The sequence below is a fragment of the Nerophis ophidion genome, linkage group LG07 (assembly GCF_033978795.1).
Source record: "Nerophis ophidion isolate RoL-2023_Sa linkage group LG07, RoL_Noph_v1.0, whole genome shotgun sequence".
NCBI lineage: Eukaryota > Metazoa > Chordata > Actinopteri > Syngnathiformes > Syngnathidae > Nerophis > Nerophis ophidion.
In genome coordinates, this window is record NC_084617.1 from 62,531,414 (window position 1) to 62,558,316 (window position 26,903).

At 40.4% G+C, this 26,903-nt stretch overlaps 1 protein-coding gene and 1 long non-coding RNA gene across 4 annotated transcripts; one reads left to right on the forward strand and one right to left on the reverse strand.

Moving 5' to 3' along the window:
* Positions 1 to 4,096: 4,096 nt before the first annotated feature.
* On the forward strand, positions 4,097 to 26,876 carry LOC133556673 (E3 ubiquitin-protein ligase RNF34-like). Of its 3 annotated transcripts, none has more exons than XM_061906822.1 (8): positions 4,097 to 4,243; positions 11,606 to 11,824; positions 16,349 to 16,735; positions 19,816 to 19,878; positions 19,960 to 20,161; positions 22,361 to 22,402; positions 22,517 to 22,555; positions 25,813 to 26,876. In XM_061906822.1, exons 1-8 carry the CDS (start codon positions 4,238 to 4,240, stop codon positions 25,998 to 26,000), a joined length of 1,146 nt encoding a protein of 381 aa, XP_061762806.1. In that variant the 5' UTR covers positions 4,097 to 4,237; the 3' UTR covers positions 26,001 to 26,876. The 3 variants fall into 3 exon arrangements, with proteins under 3 accessions (XP_061762806.1, XP_061762807.1, XP_061762808.1); XM_061906823.1 differs by having other exon boundaries at positions 22,361 to 22,390; positions 22,514 to 22,555; XM_061906824.1 differs by lacking the exon at positions 22,517 to 22,555 and having other exon boundaries at positions 22,361 to 22,390.
* On the reverse strand, positions 8,044 to 14,136 carry LOC133556675 (uncharacterized). The gene is made up of 3 exons (XR_009807565.1): positions 13,866 to 14,136; positions 11,951 to 12,050; positions 8,044 to 11,851 (listed from the first exon to the last, which is right to left on the reverse strand). It is a non-coding gene; the product is annotated as an uncharacterized LOC133556675 (long non-coding RNA).
* Positions 26,877 to 26,903: the final 27 nt, after the last annotated feature.

Genomic DNA, 26,903 nt, shown 5'->3' on the forward strand with positions numbered 1-26,903 from the left:
CATTACTGAAGACGCCGCACCGATCCAATCCGATCCGATATATATATATATATATATATATATATATATATATATAAACCCCGTTTCCATATGAGTTGGGAAATTGTGTTAGATGTAAATATAAACGGAATACAATGATTTGCAAATCATGTTCAACCCATATTTAGTTGAATATGCTACAAAGACAACATATTTGATGTTCAAACTGAAAAACATTTTTTTTGAGCAAATAATCATTAACTTTAGAATTTGATGCCAGCAACACGTGAAAAAGAAGTTGGGAAAGGTGGCAATAAATACTGATAAAGTTTAGGAATGCTCATCAAACACTTATTTGGAACATCCCACAGGTGTGCAGGCTAATTGGGAACAGGTGGGTGCTATGATTGGGTATAAAAACAGCTTCCATGAAATGCTAAGTAATTCACAAACAAGGATGGGGCGAGGGTCACCAATTTTTAAACAACTTGTCGAAGAGTTTTAGAACAACATTTCTCAAAGTGCAATTACAAGGAATTTAGGGATTTTACCATCTACGGTCCGTGAAATCATCAAAAGGTTCAGAGAATCGGGAGAAATCACTGCACGTAAGCGATGATATTACGGACCTTCGATCCCTCAGGCGGTACTGCGTCAAAAACCGACATCAGAATGTAAAGGATATCACCACATGAGCTCGGGAACACTTCATAAAACCACTGTCAGTAACTACAGTTGGTCGCTACATCTGTAAGTGCAAGTTAAAACTCTACTATGCAAAGCGAAAGCCGTTCATCAACAACACCCAGGAACGCCGCCGGTTTGCTGGGCCTGAGCTCATCCAAGATGGGCTGATGCAAAATGGAAAAGTGTTCTGTGGACTGACGAGTTCACATTTCAAATTATATTTGGAAACTGTGGACGTGGTGTCCTCAGGAACAAAGAGGAAAATAACCATCCGGATTGTTATAGGCGCAAAGTGGTGGGGTGTATTAGTGCCCAAGGCATGGGTAACTTACACATCTGTGAAGGCACCATTAATGCTGAATGGTCCATACAGGTTTTGGAGCAACATATGCTGTCATTCAAGCAACGTTATCATGGACGCCCCAGCTTATTTCAGCAAAACAATGCCAAGCCACGTGTTACAACAGCGTGGCTTCGTAGTAAAAGAGTGCGGGTACTTTACTGGCCCGCCTGCAGTCCAGACCTGTTTCCCATCAATAAGGTGTGGCACATTATGAAGCGTAAAATACAACAACAAGACCCCGGACCGTTGAACAACTTAAGCTGTACATCAAGCAAGAATGGTAAATAATTCCACTTTCTAAGCTTCAACTATTAGTTTCCTCAGTTCCCAAACGTTTATTGAGTGCTGTTAAAAGAAAATGTGATGTAAAACAGTGGTGAACAGTCCCTTTCCCAACTAATTTGGCACGTGTTGCAGCCATGAAATTCCAAGTTAATTATTATTTGCAAAAAAAGAAAATAAGTTTATGAGTTTGAACATCAAATATCTTGTCTTTGTAGTGCATTCAATTGAATATGGGGTGAAATCATTGTATTCTGTTTATATTTACATCTAACACAATTTCCCAACTCCTATGGAAATCATATATATATATATATATATATATATATATATATATATATATATATATATATATATATATATATATATATATGTATATATAAAAATAAAATGCCGCCGCTGTAGTGGCTGCTGTTGGCACGAGCTCTGTGCTTTTGTGTCATCCTTTTGTGTTTCCCTCTTGTTTTCATGAGTTATTGTATACATATATATATATATATATATATATATATATATATATATATATATATATATATATATATATATATATATATATATATATATATATATATATATATATATATATATACATATAATTTATTTTATTTAATTTGTATTTAATTTTTTTTTTTTTTTTCATTTTGTTTTTGCCTTTTGGTCCGGGACCCTTTGGGACTTTGTGACAAGGAGTGGCACTTTCGTGACCTCTGCGGTGCTTTTTTGTAGACTTCTGGATCTGCCTCCCGGGAGCCTTTTGGCCATGGAGACCAGCTGCTGGTTTTCTGCTACACCAGAGTCAGTTTGGAGAAACTGGAGGGGATGCGGATGAAGAGACAGGGCTGCAGAGTTGGCACTGAGAGCCGGGACAGACAAGCTTCACTGTGTCTTGGCCGAATGAGCAAGTATTGGACACCTCAGTCTTCTTGGACGTATCCTAACTCATCCATGCGAACTGGACACTGGCCGAGAGTTGGTTGGTGACCGAAAGTGGAGTCGGCTCTCTTGGTTGCTTTGTTGGGTTTGCTCCTGTCTCTGGCCATGCTCGCTACACCCCAGCAGACGATGGCGTGGAACACCGCAGAGGCCACCACAGTGTATGTTTCTTTTACTTTTTATTCATAGCTGTATGTAGAAGTGGCTGGTTGCATGAGCTCTGCTACTTTAATGTCGTTCATGTTCTTTGTGTTCTTTGATGTTTGATGTTTCCCTCTTACACACATGTAAGAGGGATGTGTACTATGGCTATGAGTTGTTGTTTTTTTTTTTCCCTTGGCCTCAGTCTGGACCCCCTCTCCAGGGCCCAGGCTAAGACTGATTTTTTTATTTTATTTTATTTTATTTTAATCTTTTATTTTTTCTCCCATACCCCCCCACTTGTTTACCTGTATCTCACCTTTTTTGTAAGGGGCGCCGGAAGTTGGCAGACCCGCCAGCGATCCTGTTCTGTCTCCCTGTAATGTTTGACTGATCTTGAATGGGATTGTCCCCTCAGGGATTAATAAAGTATGTCTGATTCTGATTTTGATATATATATATCCATCCATTCATCCATTTTCTACAGCTTGTCCCCTTTGGTATAAAATACTACACGGTCTAGCTCCAGCCTATCTTGCTGATTGTATTGTACCATATGTCCCGGCAAGAAATCTACGTTCAAAGGACTCCGGCTTATTAGTGATTCCCAGAGCCCAAAAAAAATCTGCAGGCTCTAGAGTGTTTTCCATTCGGGCTCCAGTACTCTGGAATGCCCTTCTGGTAACAGTTCGAGATGCCACCTCAGTAGAAACATTTAAGTCTCACCTTAAAACTCATTTGTACTGTATACTCCAGCCTTTAAATAGACCCCTTGTTATACCAGTTGATCTGCTGTTTCTTTTCCTCTGTCCCACTCTCTCCCTGTCCGGTGGCCATGGAAGAAATTCTGGCTGTCCAGAGTCGGGACCCAGGATGGACCGCTCGTCCAGAGTCGGGACCCAGGATGGACCGCTCGCCTGTGTATCAACAGGGGACATCGCTGCGCTGCTGATCCGCCTCCGCTTGGGATGGTTTCCTGTTGGCTCCACTACGGACGGGACTCTCGCTACTGTGTTGGATCCACTTTGGACTGGACTCTCACGGTTGTTTTGGATCCACTATGGATTGAACTTTCACAGTATCATGTTAGACCCGCTCGACATCCATTGCTTTCGGTCGGAGGGAAGGGGGGGGTTACTACATATGCAGTCCTCTCCAAGGTTTCTCATGGTCATCATTGTCACCGACGTTCCACTGGGGTGAGTTTTCCTTGCCCTTATGTGGATTCTACCGAGGATGTCGTTGTGGTTTGTGTTGTGGTTTGTGCAGCCCTTTGAGACACCAGTGATTTAGGGCTGTATAAATAAAATAAATGATAAATGGGTTGTACTTGTATAGCGCTTTTCTACCTTCAAGGTACTCAATCGCTTTGACACTACTTCCACATTTACCCATTCACACACACATTCACACACTGATGGAGGGAGCTGCCATACAAGGCGCCAACCAGCACCCATCAGGAGCAAGGGTGAAGTGTCTTGCTCAGGACACAACGGACGTGACGAGGTTGGTTCTAGGTGGGATTTGAACCAGTGACCCTCGGGTTGCGCACGGCCACTCTACCACTGCGCCAAACATTGATTGATTGATTGATTTTAAGAAGAAAAAAAAACTTAAGTTATCCTGCCAGGTTAAATAATTTATTTGAACACTATGTTATGGCTGCACTCCTACCAGACATCCACTAGATGGCAGTAAAAACTATTCCGTTGTGTCCTTTTGCCTGTTTAACCAAAACAAGGAAGAAGTCTCTGTCTAATGCTATAATCACACCAAGACGCGTCCACACACTTCATCTTTTTAAAGGACGCTCCATCTTGCAATGAACACATTGTCAACTTCTCCACACCCAGTAGACACGCCGGAGCCGAAATGAAGGTGCACTTTCATGTAAACTATGTGTCATTTATAGCTTGGCTTCCTGCTTAAGATGTTTGCTCGGGTTTCGCTAGCTAGCATTAGCGAAGTAACCCGAGTCCCTGGTATCGGTGTTCGAGTCCCTGGTATCGGTGTTCGAGTCCCTGGTATCAATGGCAGTCTTACTCATGTTCGGATATTATTGCGTTTATTTAACTCTTTAGGTCGTCTAATCCAGTGTTTTTCAACCTTTGTTGAGCCAAGGCACATTTTTTGCATTGAAAAAATCTGGAGGCACAACACCAGCAGAAATCAGCAAAAAACGAAACTCGGTTAACAATAAAGAGTCGTCGCAATTGTTGGATAGGACTTTAAAGCATGACCAAGCATGCATCACTATAGCTCTTGTCTCAAAGTAGGTGTTCTGTCACCACTTGTCACATCACACCGTGACTTATTTTGTGTTTTTTGCAGTTTTTCCTATGTGCTGTGTTTTAGTTCTTGTCTTGCGCTCCTATTTGGGTGTTTTTTTTTTTTTTCAAATTTTGGGGTGTTTTCCCATAGCAGTTTAATGTTTTCCTTTGAGCAATATTTCCCGCATCTACTTTTATTTAGCAATCAAGACTATTTCAATTGTTTTTACCCTTCTTTGTGGGGACATTGTTAATTGTCATGTCATGTTTGGATGTACTTTGTGGACGCCGTCTTTGCGCCACAGTAAGTCTTTGCTGTCGTCCAGCATTCTGTTTTTGTTTATTTTGTAGCCAGTTCAGTCTTAATTTCGTTCCGCATAGCTTTCCCTAAGCTTCAATGCCTTTTTTTAGGGGCACTCGCCTTTTGTTTATTTTTGGTTTATGCATTAAATACCTTTTTACCTGCACACTGCCTCCCACTGTTTCGGACATCTACAAATCAAATAGCTACTGGATATGGAGGAGTATTACATGGTTACTCTGCCGAGCTCTAGACAGCACCGACACTCAACAACAATACATAATTTGCTGACTGTAATTACTGATTTGCAAAAAATATTTTTAACCCAAATAGGTGAAATTACTTAATCTCCGACGGCAACCAGAATGTATCTCACGGCACAGTGGTTGGAAACACTGGTGTAATCTATGATTCACAATTGTGAGACGTTCATGTTGGGTGGTTAAAGTTTATTTCCAACAATATGATACATCACATGTTATACATTTTCATGTCTATTTACAACATATCCGAAAAGGAGTTGTAAGAAGCCAAGCTTATTTAATCCCTCTCTTTTTCCACTTTATAGCAATTACTAACACGTGTTTTCAACAATTTTTTGGTGCATTTCCAACAGCTAAAATGACGTATAAAGCAAATTTTAACCAGCAACCCAAGAATGTATAACAATTAGGGCTGGGCGATATGGCCTTTTTTTAATATCTCGATATCTTTGGCATATTACGATACACAATATATATCTGGATATTTTGCCTTAGCCTTGAATTAACACTTGATACATATAATCACAGCAGTACGATGAATCTATGTGTCTACATTAAAACAATCTTGGTCATACTGCATTAAAGGCCTACTGAAAGGAGATTTTCTTATTCAAACAGGGATAACAGGTCCATTCTATGTGTCATACTTGGATCATTTCGCGATATTGCCATATTTTTGCTGAAAGTATTTAGTAGAGAACATCGACGATAAAGTTCGCAACTTTTGGTCGCTAATAAAAAAGCCTTGCCTGTACCGGAAGTAGCAGACTATGTGCGCGTGATGTCACGGGTTGTGGAGCTCCTCACATCCTCACATTGTTTACAATCATGGCCACCAGCAGCCAGAGCGATTCGGACCGAGAAAGCGTCAATTTCCCCATTAATTTGAGCGAGGATGAAAGATTCGTGGATGAGGATAGTGAGAGTGAAGGACTAGAGAAAAAAAAAGGCGAGGGCAGTGGGAGCAATTCAGATATTAGACACATTTACTATGATAATTCTGGAAAATCCCTTATCTGCTTATTGTGTTACTAGTGTTTTAGTGAGATTATATGGTGCCTGAAAGTTGGAGGGGTGTGGCCACGGGTGTGGTGACCGCCAGTGTCTCTGAGGGAAGCCACGCAGCTGCAGGAGGACGCAATTTCCGCTCGTGTCTACGGTAAGAGCCGACTTATTTCCACAATTTTCTCACCGAAACTTGCCGTTTGACATGTGGTCGGGAACCATGTCTACTTGACCGCTCTGTTCCATAGTAAAGCTTCACCTTCGGGAATTTTAAACAAGGAAACACCGGCTGTGTTTGTGTTGCTAAATGCAGCTGCAATACACCGCTTCCCACCTCCATCTTTCTTCTTTACCTTCTTCATTATTAATTAAACAAATTGCAAAAGATTCAGCAACAAAGAGGTCCAGAATGCTGTGCAATTATGCGATTAAAGCAGACTACTTATAGCTTGGATGGGGCTGGAAAAAAATGTCCGCTACAACCGGTGACGTCAAATGCATGCGTCATCATTCCGCGACATTTTCAACAGGATACTTCGCGCGAAATTTAAAATTGCAATTTAGTAAACTAAAAAGGCCGTATTTGCATGTGTTGCAATGTTAATATTTCATCATTGATATATAAACTATAGTAGTGGGTTTCAGTAGGCCTTTTATAAATACTCATTTAAAACTTTAATGCAGAGAAGGAAATCACAACTAAGGCAATTGACCAAAACTGTATTTATTAAACAATTATTAGCAGGTGACTTTTCAAATGATGCTACATATTAGCAGTAATGCTACTTTTGGTAGCAACGCTTGTGCCCCACACTTGACAAATTAAAGTTGTCTATTCGACATCTTCCCGCTTGAAGCCAAACCACCGCCAGACGATAGAGCCAATGCTGTTTTTCTTTGGAATTAATTCTTCCTTCATTAGCACTTTCTTTCTCTCGTATTACCACTCGCATGGCTTCGCTAGCATCACAGCTAACGTTACCCAGTCTGCTACTTCTCTGCTCCGCGAGGGCGTATATGTATGTGACATATGACGTGACAGCATGTGACGTGTGTAAGAAGGTGCGCCTGCTTGTCTGTGAGAAGGAGAGACAGGAAAGAGCGAGAAGAGCCTGTAGTGTAATGCCCGCAGCTAAAAGCAACTGCGTGAGAACGTATACTCGAATATCACGATTTGGTCATTTTCTATATCGCACAGAGACAAACCTGTGATATATTGTGTATATCAATATATCGGCCAGCCCTAGTACAAAGTATTTCAATGGTTTGAATCTGCGCTTTTGGATGATATACCAGTTACTATGGTCACTTAATTAGTTACTATGGTAATCTAATTAGTTACTATGGTCATCTACGTCACAGCAGGTCAGACGAGCCACCAAGCAGTGTGGATGGTAAGCGTTTCCACAGACGCGGAAGGAGATTTTTACAACAAAGTTCTAAAGCTTAGTGATATATCACATGTATCATATTGTAGGTGGGTTTATTTTGTACCCTTGCGTTCATATTTCACTGTTTGTTGCATTTTTGTTGCGTTTCACTTGATTGTAAAATATGTCGATCGAAAGAGGGGGTGTGACATTCATATTTTGTCAATATTCAGTGTTTTATCGTTCATATAAAAATGTAAAATACCATTATGTTTTTTAAAGCGGTCTGTCCTAACGTTTTTAGCATTCAATCAGACATTATTGTGAGGTTTTGTATTAGTGTTCCTAAAAATAGATATACCCGGCCCACAGACACATTTTTTTCTCTTAATTTGGTCCTCGAGTCAAAATAATTGCCCAGGCTTGCCCTAAGACCTTAAAAAACCTCCACGGCGGATGTTGAATTTAATTGAAGTATTTATTTCAAACCTGCACAGTACAACAACACACATTTTTTTTTTTACATTTTGGCGGAGACAATTATGCAAGGCTTGAAAAGGGGTTAGATTAAGCAGATGCTTATAATATCCCAACCCCTCTCACTCATTCCACATTTAACATAAACAATATAATACAACAACAATACTATACGGAACAAAAACAAGAAAAACTCCCTTACAATAACAATACAATAGGACCACTGTTACTATGAGACAAGACGAGACACACACACAGAGGCCCAAACACACTCTGACCATACACCTCTCTCCCATCGCTCTGTGCTGAGGGCATCACTCTCTTTCCTGCTCGTACTTCTTTTTTAAACAGTGTTTTGGATTGAATCACGCTGGAACCCGTTTTTAACTCGTCCCCCAAGTTGTTCCACAGACTGACTCCACGCACTGAAATGACATTGATTTTAAAGTTGTTTTATATAATTTGTTATTTCTACTTAGACTGTAACTATGGTGAGCATCCCTAACCTGGACAAGGTTCAGTATATTGGATGGCAGAGAGTTTTGGAATGCCCTAAACATAATTCGAGCTGTTTTAAAGTTGATCACTTTATGCAGTTTAAGTTGCTTTAACTCCATGAATAGTGGATTTGAATGACGTCTGTAGTGAACATTGGACTTCGTTGGAACCCTATGTTGGTTTCAGAGAAGCTGCACAACAGTCACAAAGAAGGTTGACGCAAAGATGGACCCCCAATTGTCCTGGTCTCCATGCCATTGGACCCTGGCCTTCTCTTTGCCAAGGACAGTGTGGTGGCTGTGTGTGCACCAGTCTCCCCACTTTAAAAGAGTCCACGCACAGGCACCCTGGACAAGTTGCCACCTCATCACAGGGCCAACGCAGATAGACAACATTGACACTCACGTTTACACGCTGGGGCCAATTTAGTGTTGCCAAGTGGATTTAAATTATGGAATGGATTAACTACAGAAATCAAACAAAGCACCAATATGATTCGGTCTAAGAGACTGTTTAAACTACAAGTATTCAGAAAGTACATAGAACTAAAATTAGGATAAACATCTTGAACCTTTTTTATTTTCCTTTTCTAATTTTTTTATATTGAGAGAAAGATTATTTATGTATTAAATATTTATTTGATTACTGTGGTATATTATTTGTAATTTATTTGTTCTCTGTTCTGTTACAAAGAACAAGGAAATTGGATAAAATTGCTATGGTATAAAAAAGGGTAGGATTAAATAAGCGCCGCTTCTTCTTGCTCTTTTTCGGACGTGCTGTAATGAAACAACTGGAATTGTGCGATGCATTACATTGTATCGTATGCATGTTCAAAATCAACTGAAACTGAACGGTTCACTTTCTGTTCTCAATTTGTAACACTATTTACGTCACTGAATACAACAGTTCTCTTTATAAATAGTTAAGTCAGTTATGATTCACCTAATAAGATGAATATCTTATTTTCAATAGGTTCAAGATGTTTATCATTCTTTGTAAAGACATGTAGTTTGAACAGTCTCTTAAACTGGATCATATTAATTGTTTAACTTAATTCATTCCTTAATTTAATTCCACATACTGATATACTAAAGATTTTATGTTTTGTTCATATAAACAAATGTTTAAAGTTAGATTTTTCATTAAGATTAAATTTCCCCTCTTTATTTGAGAATAATTGCTGTACATTCTTGGGTAGCAGGTTTTAGTTTGCTTTCTGCATATCATTGCACCAAATCATTGAATTTCAATATTTTGGTTTTAATAAGTAAAAAGTTTGTATGTTCTTTATATCCAACATTGTGCATTTTTTTTGTAACACTGTTGACGAGTGAAGTGTACATTTGTGGTTATGTCCCCATATTTCTACTCAATAACTTATATATGGTAACACTAGCTTAGAGATTTTTGGTCCAAAACATACACTATATTGCCAAAAGTATTTGACCACCCATCCAAAGGATCAGAATCAGGTGTCCTAATCACTTGGTCCAGCAACAGGTTGTATAAATTCAAGCACTTTGGCATGGAGACTGTTTCTACAAATATTTGTGAAAAAATGGGCTGCTCTCAAGAGTGATTTCCAGCGGGGAACTTTCATAGAATGCCACGGGTGCAACAAATCCAGTCGTGAAATTTCCTCGTTCCTAAATATTCCAAAGTCAACTGTCTGCTATACTTAACTGTCTGCTTTACTATAAGAAAACGGAAGCGTTTGGAACAACAGCAACTCAGCCACAAAGTGGTAGGCCACGTAAACTGACACGGAGGGGTCAGCAGATGTTGAAGGGCATAGTGCAAAGAGTTTGCCGACTCTCTGCACAGTCAATTGCTACAGAGCTCCAAACTTCATTTGACCTTCCAATTAGCCCACGTACAGTACGTAGAGAGCTTCATGGAATGGGTTTCCATGGCCGAGCAGCTGCATCTAACCCATACATCACCAAGTCCAATGCAAAGTGCCGGATGCAGTGGTGTAAAGCACATCGCCACTGGACTCTAGAGCAGTGGAGACACTTTCTTTGGAGTGATGAGTCACGCTTTTCCATCTGGCAATCTGATGGACGAGTCTGGGTTTGGAGGTTGCCAGAACGGTACCTTCTGGACTGCATTGCGCCGAGTGTGAAATTTGGTGGAGGAGGAATTATGGTGTGGGCTTGTTTTTCAGGAGTTGGTCTTAGTCCCTTAGTTCCAGTGAAAGGAACTTTGAATGCTCCAGCATACCAAATAATTTTGGACAATTCCATGCTCCCAACCTTGTGGGAACAGTTTGGAGCGGGCCCCTTCCTCTTTCAACATGACCGTGCACAAAGCAAGATCCACAAAGACATGGATGACAGTCTGGTGTGGATGAACTTGACTGGCCTGCACAGAGCTCTGACCTGAATCCGATAGAACACCTTTGGGATGAATTAAAACGAAGACTGAGAGTCAGGCCTTCTCGACCAAGATCAGTGTGTGACCTCACAAGAAGAATGGTCGAAAATTCTTATAAACACACTCCGCAACCTTGTGGCCAGCCTTCCCACAAGAGTTGAAACTGAAATAGCTGCAAAAGGTGGACTGACATCATATTGAATGAACCCTATGGGTAAGGAATGGGATGACACTTCAAGTTCATATGTGAGTCAAGGCAGGTGGCCAAATACTTTTGGCAATATAGTGTATTTTGCTTTATTCATTGTTAACATATATTTCTTGCCACTTTATGTTGCATATTTTTGAGTTTAAAAATGGATGGATGGATGTTAGCAATAAATTTGATACCGTCACACTTGCGCATGTTGTATTCGGGTTTGTTCAGGTTTATAATTTTTGGTTCGGTCAAAATGGACTCTAGTTCGTTGGCGCTGCTAGTATTGTTTGATTCCGCAAGTGTAGACGCAGTCCAGGACAAAAAGGACCAGACCAAACAGGGGGACTGAGACTGCCTGAAAGTTGTGTCTCGGTCATGAACGTCTGTAGTTTTTTTTCTCTTATTTATACACATACTGAACTGAGTGTAAACTGTACATGAAAAACTGAACTGTATCTGTTCCTTTTATAAACATCAGGCAGGGGCTTCGTCCGTGTGGGCTTCATGCTGTGGTCTGCTGAATGAAGTTATGGGTACTGGAGCCGTCAGAGGTCAGCAGCCAGGATTCGGGGCCGGCGCTGGACCCTTTAGGTTTGCACCCAGTGCAGGATACTCCACATACCCGCCCACCAGCTCAGGGAGTCCCAGCCTTGTGTGCAAGTCCTGTGGTCTGGCCTTCTCAGTCTTCAGGAGGAAGGTAGGTCCTGACTTCAGGCCTGTAATACTTTTTGAAGGGCGAAGCGTATTCAGTTACACATTGTGTAAAGACATTATATTTAATCCTTTTCTGCCCTCCAGCAATCACTGATAGTGAAGTGGTTACCTTGGCTGACTTCCATGCAGCCAGCATGCGTTCGGTGGAAGTGTGAATGGGTGTGCCTTATGTTTGTCAGCTGGGATATGCTCCATTTCATCCCGTGATCCTGAAGAGGAAGTAGTAGTAGTCAGGGCTGCACGATTAATTGACATTGAAGTTTTAATTAGTGGGATGAATAGCCGCAAGACGTTGAGGTTTTTTTTTTTCCACCGTCACCGGCATTTGAGTGACAAATGTGTTTGACAATCAGAATTGTTGAGCCTCGCATTTGCTTCGAACAGTGCATTTCTCTCAGCACATGTGCGCGTTTATTTAACAGTATTATTTAACGCTGTGAGTCCTCCTGATAGTCACTCACAATCTTTGTCTTGGCAGATGGAGAGCGGGGCGCCAGCTTTACACACAGGAAGCACGTACAGACACTCTTCTATAAGGCACACCGGATTATAAGGCGCACCTTAAATGAATGGCCTATTTTAATATTTTGTTCATATATAAAGCGCACCGCATTATAAGGCACATAGAATAGATGCTACAGTAGAGGCTGGGGTTACGTTACGCATCCTTTAGATCAGGGGTGCCCATTACGTCGATCGCGAGCTACCAGTCGACTGCGGGGGGTGTGTCAGTCGATCTCCAGCCAGGCTTTTAAAAAAAATAGACCTAAAAATTAGTGATCATCAATCTTCACCAAGACGTCACTTAAATGACATTCATGGTACCGGAGGGTCTTGTGAGATGACGCTGGCTGCTGCAAGATCATTATTATTAAAAATGACCGAGAGGAAGGCGAGAAACACTTTTTATTTCAACAGACTCTCGCGCCGTACCTTCCGTCAAAACTCTAAAGGCCGACTGCACATTTCCTATCTTCACAATAAAAGCCCTGCTTCATGCTGCCTGCGCTAACTAAACACAGAGTCTCGGAAAACTGGCGTGCACAAGCGATCCCTCAGAAAGCTGGCGTGCACATCCCTTGTGCACGCCAGCTTTCCGAGACTCTTATTTTGTTAGCGCAGGCAGCATGAAGCAGGGCTTTTATTGTGAAGATAGGAAATGTGCAGTCGGCCTTTAGAGTTTTGACGGAAGGGACGGCGCGAAATTCTGTTGAAATAAAAAGTGTTTCTCGCCTTCCTCTCTGTCATTTTTTCATAATAATGAACTGGCAGCAGCCAGCATCATCTCACAAGACCCTCGGGTGCCGTGAATGTCAATCAAGCAAGCTACGGAATTTGCCGCCAATGTTTTTCTTGTAAAGTGTATGGAAGCTGGATGAATTAGATGCCAAAAACCAACCACTTTCATGTGGTATTGTACAGAAAGGACAACTTTTTTTCTCCTCCATTTGAAAATGTGGGCGTTATCATCATTACTGTCTGATTCCAATCAATGCAAGTCATCAGAATCAGGTAATAAACCAACTTATATTCTTGTCTTCGTGAAAGAAAGACATCTATATGTGTTACACATGCTTGTATTATCATTAAACACATTTAACTTGTTTACAAAAATGTCTCTTTCATAAATAAATAAATATAAATGAGGTAGATCCCCTCGAGTTGGTCAATTGAAAAGTAGCTCGCCTGCAGAAAAAGTGTGGGCACCCCTGCTTTAGATGGAGCTGCGCTAAAGGGAATGTCAACAAAACAGTCAGATGGGTCAGTCAAACTTTATTAATAGATTACAAACCAGCGTTCTTACAACTCTGTTCACTCCCAAAATGAATAAAGAGCTGTTTTATTATTTTCCCCGATTCAATAAACACGTAAAAAACAGTCTGATACTGTTACGGTAAATCAAACGTTAATGCAATAACAATATAGTAACACTCGAAATAGTGCAAAGCAATAATATATAAATAACTCAACGTTGCTCAAACGATAATGTCACAGAACAAACAAAATAAACATGTAAAGCTCACTTTATTAAGTTATTCCTCATCCACGAAACTCTCAAATTCTTCTTCTTCAGTGTTCGAATGAAACAGTTGGGCGAATACTGTCCGGCTCCGTCTCGTCGAAGTCGTCATTAAACGAGTCAGTGTCGCTGCTGTTAATGTTAAATTCTCTCGCTGCTGCTCTATTCCCGTCTTCTACTGTGTGACTGATCACCTTGAGTTTAAACTCTGCGTCGTAGGAGCCCTTTTGGGGTCTTTACACACAGAAACTGCACGCCTCCCGCAGTCATATATCCCATCATGCACCGCGCGCTTCTTCTTCTACGGGGGAAAATGAAGTTGTCGGCTGCTTACCGTAGTTGCGAGACCTCCATCCATTTCTACCGCTTATTGTGGCTCAATATTGTTCCATATATAAGGCGCCTCGGATTATAAGGTGCACTGTCAGCTTTTGAGAAAATTTGAGGTTTTTAGGTGCGCCTTATAGTGCGGAAAATACGGTACTTTTTTAACTATTGTCGGTGGCACTGGGAGTAGGTGGGTAAAGTGTGTTGCTCAAAGACACAATTGCAGTGACTCGGACGGCGGAAGCAGGGATCACACTAGGAACCCTCAAGTTGCCGGTATTGCCGTTCTACCAACCAAGCCACTCCGTATGTCTACCATTTCCCAAAAATTGCTCCCACATTTGATTAAATCATAGGCACCCCCCGCGACCCCGAACGGGACAAGCGGTAGAAATAGATGGATGGACATCAAGCTGCTTGCCTATTATAGATTCTCTCTCCCAACCTTGTGCAGGTCTACATTTGTGTTCCTAGTGCCCTTTGACAGCTATTTGGTCTTGGCTAAAGTGGAGTTTGGAGTCTGACTGTTTGAAGCTGTGGTCAAGTGTCTGTCATACAGGCGAGTTCAAATAGGTGCCATCAATACAGGTAATGAATGGAGGACAGAAGCGCTTTGTAAAGAAGTTGTTACAGGTTTGCGAGAGCCAGAAATCTTGCTTTTTTTTAAACATTTGTTTATTGTAATACAAAATATAATGTCAAATCTTCTTTTTTCAGAAATATTGCTTCTTTGTTGCTAACCAAATATTTATATTCGACCATGGTTTGCAAAGAAATTATTTAATATCCTGGATTATTTTCACATTCTGTCTCCCACAGTAGAAGTTTACCTATGATGATAATAAAAAACGTCTCTCATCATTTTAGGTGGGAGAATGGGGCCTGATTAAATACTTTTTTCCCCCACTGTTCAAATATGAGTAGTAAACTGTAATAATACAGTATTGACACAATGATTATTTCATTAGATAGATAGATAGATAGTACTTTATTGATTCCTTCAGGAGAGTTCCTTCAGGAAAATTAAAATTCCAGCAGCAGTGTACATTATAGTAATAACAATAATAACTAATGTAACAATACATTAAATAAGTAAAGGAGCATGACCTTATGGTCGGGAATGATACATATTTAGTAATTTTTTGCTCTGCATGTATGTCTATATCAGTAAATATCTTTCAGGAATCTTTTTATATTTCAACTTCATAACCTTTTTGCAAAGATTAAATACAAAGATTGTGTATTTTTTTTAAATCTCCGCTTTCTATACAGGGTTTGCATAGAAAGTCCTCATCTTTAACATTAATTACAGGTAATCCTGTGCGAGTAATCATTGTAATAGAGTTTTCACACAAAAAAATGTGAAGATACAGTTTATGGGCTTTGTTTGCCATTCTTTGTGTAATGTGGTCTACATCGAAGCTTCTCTGTAACTGTGACAGTTTCAGCGGCTATCTCCATATATGGTAGAGGTTTACCTGAAGAGCTTTACACTTGTCCCCCATTTTTATCCAGTTGTCGTTCAAAGTTGTAGTCAATAAATTCTTTATTTCTCTCTTATCTTCTTGTAGTGGGAGGGACTGGCTTGTACATGCATGTTAGAAATACCATTGCTGTTGCCATTTCTAAAAAAAAGTAGAGTATAATTCTAACTTATTTGTCAGCAGACTCCATATGGAAGCGCTGAAAACTACAACATGGCTGATGGGGAGGAGATGGAGGCAAAGGGGGCCTGGCCTGGAGGAGGGTTATGGAGTGTCAATAAGACTGCCCACAAAACAGCGCATCCTGAAGAGACAGCCAGAAAGCATCTTATTTTATTATTTTATATCGTCTTATTTTAGTCAGGGGAAAATAGGTCGCTGACGATATTTAAGACGAAAATGATTAGCCAACGAAATGAACACCGGAGCAGATCATGTTTTTTTGTGATGCCTCTTTCAACTGACATTCTTTTAGTGATCAAATAGGTTTTTTTGGGGATATTTGTATTTTCTTTACAAAAGCCCTTACCTGGTTAAGTGCCATGTACATTTGAACCCATATCTTCTGATTGCAAGGCGGATATGCTAACCACTCTTCGAACATGATTACGTGCATATACATTTCTAAACGCAACTGTATGTCCAATTTCCAATGCTGGTCTCTTTTTCTTCTCAGCACATTTGTAGCGACTGCAAGAAGAGCTACTGCTCTCTGTGCTCCGTGCTTCTGGAGAACGTGCGCATCTGTGCCACGTGTCATTTGCTGAAGGCAACATCTTTCCAGCGGCCGCGGCTCATGCGACTGAAGGTCAGGGACCTGCGGCAGTACTTGCTGCTCCACAACGTCCCAACAGACACCTGCAGGGAAAAAGAAGACCTGGTGGAGCTGGTGCTCCGTCACCAAGGCAGCAGAGGAGAGGACGAGCCTGACACAAGTAGCCTGCACTCGCGATCCCTGTACACGCAGCCCCCTTCGACCACACAGTCTGCCTCGGAGCTGTCCGCACTCGCTGCCTCTCAAGAAGAACCTCTCAGCAGGAGTGATAGTTCCGATACCAACGAGGTCAGCACATTCATTCTTTTTTATTGTAACTTCACATTTAACAAGTACAAGCCAAAGCACTGAAGGCGGAAACATTTCTCACCAGCAAAATCAATAACTGACATGGAAACTAGCATTCATTTGAACAAATTACTTTGCCAAGGTTAGGCCCATAAAGTGTTTCCCAATTATTTTCTGTTACATCTCCCCTAAAAGTAGGAAATATTTTGGAGCACCCCCATTCTCAACCACAACTATAAATAGTACCATATAGATGTTAATACAATTGTTAAAAGTACACCTCTGCATAACATTGTATCCTTATGAACCTTAAAGGCATACTGAAATGAAATTTTCTTATTTAAACAGGGATAGCAGGTCTATTCTATGTGTCATACTTGATCATTTCGCGATATTGCCATATTTTTGCTGAAAGGATTTAGTAGAGAACATCCACGATAAAGTTAGCAGCTTTCGGTGTTAAGAGAAAAGCCCTGCCTCTACCGGAAGTCGCAGACGATGATGTCACACGTGTGGGGGCTCCTCGCATATTCACATTGTTTTTAATGGGAGCCTCCAACAAAAAGTGCTATTGGGACCGAGAAAAGGACAATTTCCCCATTATTTTGAGCGAGGATGAAAGATTCGTGTTTGAGGATATTGATAGCGACGGACTAGAAAAAAAAAAGATAAAAAAAAATAAGTTTAAAAAAAACGCGATTGCATTGGGACGGATTCCGATGTTTTTAGAGACATTTACTAGGATAATTCTGGGAAATTCCTTATCTTTCTATTGTGTTGCTAGTGTTTTAGTGAGTTTGATATTACCTGATAGTCGGAAGGGTGTCTCCACGGGTGTCTTGACGCGCAGTGTCTCAGGGGAGTCAACGGCAGCTATGGACGGTACAAGCTCAGCTTTTCTCCAGTAAGAACTGACTTTTTAACCACAATTTTCTCACCGAAACCTGCTGGTTGACATGTGTTCTCTTGACAGCGTTCTGATCCATAGGAAAGTTTCACCTCCAGGAATTTTAAACAAGGAATCACCGTGTGTTTGTGTGGCTAAAGGCTAAAGCTTCCCAACTCCATCTTTCTACTGTGACTTCTCCAATATTAATTGAACAAATTGCAAAAGATTCAGCAACACAGATGTCCAAAATATTGTGTAATTATGCCGTTAAAGCAGACGACTTTTAGCTGTGTGTGTGTGTGTGTGTGTGTGTGTGTGTGTGTGTGTGTGTGTGTGTGTGTGTGTGTGTGTGTGTGTGCAGCGCTCATATTTCCTTAAAACCCGTGACGTCTTGCGTACACGTCATCATTACACAACGTTTTCAAGACGAAACTCCCGGGAAATTTAAAATTGTAATTTAGTATACTAAAAAGGCCGTATTGGCATGTGTTGCAATGTTAATATTTCATCATTGATATATAAACTATCAGACTGCGTGGTGGGTAGTAGTGGGTTTCAGTAGGCCTTTAAAGAAAACAATACACCAGTATTTCCTCATCTCCCGCGGTGAAGCCAAGCACGGTGAGCATATTCTAGTACTGCAAAAAAAGCTTGTTCCTGAGGTCAGCAGAGAAAGCCCCACAATTTGAGGAGGACTGGATTAATAACGAAAGAGATAACAATCATGAAACAATGATTTCTTAACTGACCTCAGTGGAAGTTGCTGCTGTATGACTGGAAATCAATCTGGGAATTGAAGCAGCAAGGCTAACCACCTGACCAATTACACACATAGCGGTACCTTGGTATTCCTACACCAAACTTCTCATACCATTTGGCCAAAATCTTGCCATGCTTTTCATATACTAGGATTCTCACACAGCCTGACATTGTGCTTTTCAAACCAGAGGGAAACCTCTATTTACAAACTTAAATGCTTTTTTTGAACACTGTTCGTAAATAGAAAAAGTCTAAAAAATAAAATGGAAAAAAAAAATATCCACAAGGAACTGTAAATGTGAATAATAGTTTCCAGTTTTGACAAAGTCCATATTTTAGTAAAAGTTTGTACACTTGAAACTTGAAACTTAAAATTTGAACTCAATATAAAGCGCTGTACAGTACTGTATATCAAACAAACATAACAAGGAGGTTATGGATCAACTTTCTATTTAATCGTAAAGCCAAAACAACAACAACTAGCTCGACTTTCCTCCTTGTTTGCACTTTTGCAGCCGCCCTGTCGATATGCACACACACTGTCACTAGCCCTGTGGTGCACTCACAGTTTGAAATAAAAAAAACTCCTTAACTTTAGCATCCAGGTGGCAACAATGATTAGGAATAACCAATTAAATCTGTTTTACCTTGTTGGTAATATTCGTGACTTGCAGCTGCAGAATGTGTGAGGAGACAGAACTGTGAATACTTTTTGAATGTTTCAAACTACATTGCTTGTCTATTGCTTTCTTTAGACTCCATTTGAAATAGCAGATCTAGACAAAAGCTGTAAAAAGGCTAAGCAGCAGTTAAAAAGCACACAAAGGAGCTAGGTAGCTAACGACAGCACTGCTGTCCCGACTGAATGAGCACTGGAGATTGATAAGCCCTCTCACAATGGATGGATGAAACAATTGTACACTGAGACAAGGTCCGTACAACAGAGCATATTTTTATTCAGTCAAGGTTCCATTGTAGTTTGTTTTTCCATCTGCATATCAATCAGAATCTGCGGAGTAGAGTACCCAAACAAAGAAATCCACGCGTTGGTGACTCAGTCTCTCTGCTTTTTTTAATTGACTGCAAAATAAGCCACAATGGGAATAAAGAACATTGCATGTGTCAGCACTTTAGTATAGAAGGTGAAAAACACTATTGAATCCAAGAAATAACTATGAAGTTACCACTTCCTGTTTTTAGTAAACATAAAAGGGATGTCAAATAGTAATTTATTAATTTACTCTGTCATGTCTGTTTTATGTATTCTGTATGTTATGCGGTTCACTGTATATATGCAAACCTAGCCTGATTTGGGACCAGTAAGCCTTTCTATGAATGAAAGCAGACATTCATTGTTGTACTAAAGACATCACTTTCATCATCAGTGTGTATTATTGCACATACTGAATATGTGCTCTTTGTTCTGATGCAGGACATTGGTGATGCAACATCAGTGTCACTCCTAAACTTGGATCCTAGTGATAACACACCTGAGGTAATGGGGTAATGTTAATGCAAAAGCATGAGGATTTTTGTCCGCGGCTCAAGAGCCGCCTTCTTTTTCTTAATGCTACAGACGAGTCCTCAGGCGCGCCGTCGGCTCAGAGCATCTCTCACGGACATCTCCAGCCTGAGGGACATTGAAGGCCTCTCCGTCAGGCAGCTGAAGGAGATCCTGGCTCGGAACTTTGTCAACTATTCAGGGTGCTGCGAGAAGTGGGAGCTGGTGGAGCGAGTCAGCAGACTTTACAGAGAGACTGAGGAGAACAGGAAATCGCGTGGGTATTTTTTTTGGTTACTCAGAACAACCCCTCTTTGTATTTTTAACTATAGATTACATGATAATTTGATTTGGTTGACAATTTATGTACCTCAATGTTTTGCAACACATGACACTTGCATTATTGGGAGGATAGTCAACAACATTGTTTTGGGAGCCACATTTTCAGAAAGACAAGGGTCTCAGACTTCTTTAATTCCTAATAGTCTTATTTTGTATACTTAATAGAACCAGCGTCCTCTGCAGTAGACATTTAGTTTTTAATTTTATCAGAGCTACAGGAAGGCTTTGCTATAGAGATGTCCGAAAATATCGGACTGCCGATATTATCGGCCGATAAGTGCTTTAAAATGTTATATCGGAAATTATCAGTATCGGTTTCAAAATTATCGGTATCTGTTTCAAAAATTAAAATGTATGACTTTTTAAAACGCCGCTGTGTACACAGACGTAAGGATAAGTACAGAGCGCCAATAAACCTTACAGGCAATGCCTTTGCGTGCCGGCGCAGTCACATAATATCTACGGCTTTTCACACATTCAAGTGAATGCAAAGCATACTTCGCCAACAGCCATACAGGTCACACTGAGGGTGGCCGTATAAACAAATTTAACACTGTTACAAATATGCGCCACACTGTGAACCCACACCCAACAAGAATGACAAACACATTTCGGGAGAACATCCGTGCCGTAACACAACAAACACAACAGAACAAATACCCAGAATCCATTGCAGCACTAATTCTTCCGGGACGCTACAATATACACCCCCTACTTCCCCAAATACCCCGCCCACCTCAACTTCTTCATGCTCTCTCAGGAAGAGCATGTCCCAAATTCCAAGCTGCTGTTTTGAGGCATGTTAAAAAAAAAAAATGGACTTTGTGGCTTTAATAATAAATATGGCAGTGCCATGTTGGCATTTTTTTTTCCATAACTTGAGCTGATTTATTTTGGAAAACACTGTTACATTGTTTAATGCATCCAGCGGAGTATCACAACAAAATTAGGCACTATAATGTGTTAATTCCACGACTGTATATATCAGTATCGGTTGATATCAGTAATTAAGAGTTGGACAATATCGGAATATCAGATATCAGTAAAAAAGCCATTATCGGACATCTATAAATACGACTTTGGTAAGCTACACACCGCTTAATGGAACACGGCACAATACGCCTACCGTAGCCAGATGTACAATACTTCAACGTACAAGTATTATTATGATGAGTGTGTGTGTATAAGGACCCCAAAATGGCACCTATCAGAAGACATATCCTCTGCCGTTTTGTTTGACGTCATGCAATAAACAACTTTTCTTACCTATTGGTACTTGTTGATGTACCAATAGAATGCCTTGCATTCACTTGAAGGCGCTCTGTACCTCTCCTTACGTCTGTGTACAGAGCGGTGTTTTAAAAAGTCCTAAACTTTATTTTTTGAAACCGATGCCGATAATCGAAGTGAAGTGAAGTGAATTATATTTATATAGCGCTTTTCTCTAGTGACTCAAAGCACTTTACATAGTGAAACCCAATATCTAAGTTACATTTAAACTAGTGTGGGTGGCACTGGGAGCACGTGGGTAAAGTGTCTTGCCCAAGGACACAACGGCAGTGACGAGGATGGCGGAAGCGGGAATCGAACCTGCAACCCTCAAGTTGCTGGCACGGCCACTCTACCAACCGAGCTATACCGATGAAACCGATTCCGATAATTACCGACATTACATTTTAAAGCATTTATCGGCTTCCCTAGTCGTAATAAAACATTTTCACCGATTTTTGAGCACCATGCGTTATGTTCTAAATTCTCAATAACGGATCTACAGCATGTTTTGGTCCTTGCTTACAGGTACTTGCTACCGTCGTTTATTGAACAGGCATCAAAATACAGTGCACACGTATGATTGCCATGTACTGGTCACCCTTATCATTTCACCATGTACCAAAAAATAGTTTCAAAGTCGGTACAATTAGGGTTGTAAGGCGCACTGTCGTTTTTTTTTTTTAATTGAAGGATTTCAAATGATCTTATAGTCAGAAAAATAGGGTAGTTGTCTTAAATAACCCATTTTGCATCCAAATGCATGAGTGCCATAATTGATCTGTATCAACACAAGTACTCTAAAAAAGTGGATATTTACATTTTGGTAAAACATTAAATTTGTATTTTTTTCATTTTCTTGCAGTGGAAAATGTGAGCAGTACTGTAACCAAAGGTAAGCGCCTGTGTGAGTTTGCCTTCATCCTACTTTTTCCAAAAAGCAAATTTAAAGCTAAAGCAACACACGGAGCAACGTCTTCTTCTAAATGTTGCTCAACTCTCTCCTCCCACACCAAAGTAGTGGCCTTCCCCCCTCCTATCTGCAATGGGGCTATTGGCGGTAAGTTTACTAATTGTGGTCCGTGTCATCCCATAAATACCATCTACTGTCCTCCTCATCATCAACACCATCAGTATAAAACCCTGTCATGCGTATTATCACAGTGTTCCTGCATGTGATTTACAGTAATGATCCACCATAGAATGATCGCATCCACAATTTAAAGGCCTACTGAAATGAGATTTTCTTATTTAAACGGGGATAGCAGGTCCATTCTATGTGTCATACTTGATCATTTTGCGATATCGCCATATTTTTGCTGAAAGGATTTAGTAGAGAACATCCACGATTAAGTTCGCAACTTTTGGTCACTAATAAAAAAAGCCTTGCCTTTACCGGAAGTAGCAGACGATGTGCGGGTGACGTCTCGGGTTGTAGGCGCTCCTCACATCCTCACATTGTTTGTAATCATAGCCTCCAGCAGCAAGAGCTATTCGGACCGAGAAAGCAACGATTTCCCCATTAATTTGAGCAAAGATGAAAGATTCGTGGTTGAGGAAAGTTAAAGTGAAACAAAAAAAAAGAAACAAAAGGTGACTGCTCCAGTGGGAGCGTTTTTCGATGTAATTAGACACATTTACTAAGATAATTCTGGAAAATCCCATATCTGCTTATTGTGTTAATGGTATTTTAGTGATATTATAAAGTCATACCTGAAGGTCGGATGGCTGCGGTGAACGCCAGTGTCTCTGAGAGAAGCCGTGGAGCCAAGATCACAGCTGCCTTTTTGAGCTGCAGGATGAGGTCGCATAATCCACTCAAGTCTCCGGTAAGAGTCGATTTAATATCACAGTTTTCCCATCCAAAAACTTGCTGGTTGACGTAGAGAAACATGTTCGCTTGACCGCTCTGTGTTAAAGCTTCACTACAAACAAACACCGGCTGTGTTTCGGTGCTAAAGGCAGCTGCAATCCACCGCTTTCCACCAACAGCATTCTTCTTTATAGTCTCCAATATTAATTGAACTAATTGCAAAAGATTCAGCAACACAGATGTCCAACATACTGTGTAATTATGCGATGAAAAGAGACAACTTTTAGCCGTGAGTGGTGCTGGGCTAATATGTCTGCTCCAACCAATAACGTCACAAGAATGCGTTAACATAAGCGTCATCATTCCGCGACGTTTTCAAAAGGATACTTCGCTGGAAATTTAAAATTGCAATTTAGTAAACTAAAAAGGCCTTATTGGCATGTGTTGCAATGTTAATATTTCATCATTGATATATAAACTATCAGACTGCGTGGTCGGTAGTAGTGGGTTTCAGTAGGCCTTTAAGATAGTAATGATGATGAACTGTGTTGTACGTTTATTGTCTATCAAGTCACTACTTTAATGTTGTCCTGGGAACCTCAGTATGACCGGCCTTAAACATGCTTTCTTAAATGGGGCCACACTCCAGGGTGTCCAATGCCACATTGCGCGTCTATCCGTCCATTTTCTACTGCTTGTCCCTCCCGGGGTCCCGGGGGTGGCTGGACCGCTTCAAATTATTTATATAGCGCTTTTCTCAAGTGACTCAAAGCGCTTTACATAGTGAAACCCAATATCTAAGTTAATTTAAACCAGTGTGGGTGACACTGGGAGCAGGTGGGTAAAGTGTCTTGCCCAAGGACACAACAGTAGTAACTAGGATGGCACAAGCGGGAATCGAACCTGCAACCCTCAAGTTGCTGGCACGGCCACTCTACCAACCGAGCTATGCCGGTTTTTTGTAAAAAAAAAATAGTATTCTGAATCATATTGTACAACATTTTTGGCCTAAATTCAGCATTTACAAGCACAAAAATGGCCATATGAACTAAAAATATCAACCTTGTGGTTAGAGTGCCCGCACTGAGACTGGAAGGTCGTGAGTTCAAACCCCGGCCGAGTCATACCAAAGACTATAAAAATGGGACCCATTACCTCCCTGCTTGGCACTCAGTCTCAAGGGTTGGAATTGGGGGTTAAATCACTAAATGATTCCAGAGCGCGGCCACCGCTGCTGCTCATTGCTCCCCTCACCTCCCTGGGGGTGGACATAGGGTTGGGTCAAATGCAGAGAGTAATTTCACCACACCTTGTGTGTGTGTGACTATCAATGGTACTTTAACTTGCAAATTAAAGCACAACAATTATCTGAGAGACAGGTCTTATTTCAAAACACTTAAACCTCTAAAGGCCTTAGTGGCCACATGCGTGGACAGCACCTTTTAGCTCTTATTTCCAAAATTGTGTAGACCACTGGTTCTCAAATGGGGGTACGCGTACCCCTGGGGGTACTTGAAGGTATGCCAAGGGCTATGTGAGATTTTTTTTTAGAAATATTCTAAAAATAGCAACAATTCAAATATCCTTTATAAATATATTTATTGAATAATACTTCAACAAAATATGAGTGTAAGTTCATAAACTGTGAAAAGAAATGCAACAATGCAATATTCAGTGTTGACAGATTTTTTTATGGACATGTTCCATAAATATTGATTTTAAAGGTTTCTTTTTTTGTGAAGAAATGTTTAGAATTAAGTTCATGAATCCAGAAGGATCTCTATTACAATCCCCAAAGAGTTTAAGTTGATTACTTCTATGAGTAGAAATCTTTATTCATAATTGAATCAATTGTTTATTTTTCAACAAGTTTTTAGTTATTTTTATATCTTTTTTTCCAAATAGTTCAAGAAAGACCACTACAAATGAGCAATATTTTGCACTGTTACACAATTGAATAAATCAGACACTGATGACATAGTGCTGTATTTTACTTCTTTATCTCTTTTTTTTCAACCAAAAATGTTTTGCTCTGATGAGGGGGTACTTGAATTAAAAAATTGTTCACAGGGGGTACATCACTGAACCACCGGTGTAGACTACTGAATTGGGGTCTTATGCTGCTTGTGTGGACACTTATACTGCCCTCTGGTGGTGTCAGAAGAGTATAACATACAATGAATTTTGGAAAAAAAAGTGTAATAATAAAAATGAGCATGTCACTATACATGAAGTACACGTTTGTGTACTTATGGACTAGGTACATCATATCAAAATATGTTTTTTAGTTTTTATTCTAATTAGGGTCCAATAAGCCCAAATAGCAAGGAGTAATACAAAAAAAAGCATGTAAACAAACAGCTTGGGCCTTAAGAGGATAAGTTGAGGTCTTGCCGTATTTTTACAAATCAGCCATTCATGTCTCATCACAGTCCACAAAAATGACCATCGCCAATTTGACCACAAAATCCCCTCACAAGCATTTTCCCTTTGGTTCTTTGCAGACGGCGAGAAGAAGCCGCTGATGTTCCACGACGAAAACCTGTGCAGGATCTGCATGGACGCCGTGATCGACTGCGTCCTGCTGGAGTGCGGCCACATGGTGACGTGCACAAAGTGCGGCAAGAGGATGAGCGAGTGCCCCATCTGCAGGCAGTACGTGGTGCGGGCCGTGCACGTCTTCAAGTCCTAACGCACCTTACTTCCATCAACGTTACATATTTATTAATGCTCCTCATTGGAGAAATGTCTTCTATTCTTTACCTCCAGTCCATTCACATTATCTCAGTAACAACCGACGGTACGCAAACGGTGCCAAACAGTGGGCGGAGCTTCTTTCAAACCCATCACATTCTTCCACTTTTCAGCAGGACGTTTTGCTCACTGCACTCCAGGAGCACCGCAGGAGGCTCAAACAGCATGTTTACTAATTATTGAATGCTCACGTTGTGTCCTGTAGCCCACTAACTCCATGAATGACCAATAAAGGCAGTGTGTGTTTGCACTTTTCTCCAGATCATTACAGCAATATTCATCTTCTCCGTTGTCGCCACACTGGAGACAAAACTCGGTGCTAAACCCACTTCACCATCTTTGCTATTTTCTAGTGCAACTGGATATAATCTGAATGTGTTTTGTCTACTGTCAGAAGTGGAATGAAGTGTATTATTTTTTTAATGTTCTGTAAGGATTCAAAGATAAATGTTAAGTGATATAACTTGCTAATGTACATTATAATGCGTATGAGATGTAAATAGCTATAAATATTATTTTTCCATATGATTTCACTTGTGTATAGTAAAATGATTGACATGTCCCTTGAAATGGAATTACTGTTTTTCTTGAGTGGATATAATCTGCTTGTTTTTTTTCCTTCCACCCTTTTTAACCTCTCGGAATTCCACGTTATCCAGCTCTGAACTTTTATTACCTCCACAAATGCTGCTATTAGACATTACTAACCCTTTTAACCGCATCAGAGCAGGTCGCACTTTTCCTTTGGATGGCAACCATTTTTGTCTTTGTATTTGGGACTGTTTTATTTTAATAATTAAAGACTTTAATTCAAGTTGGTGTAGAGTGCAGTTTCTTTTTG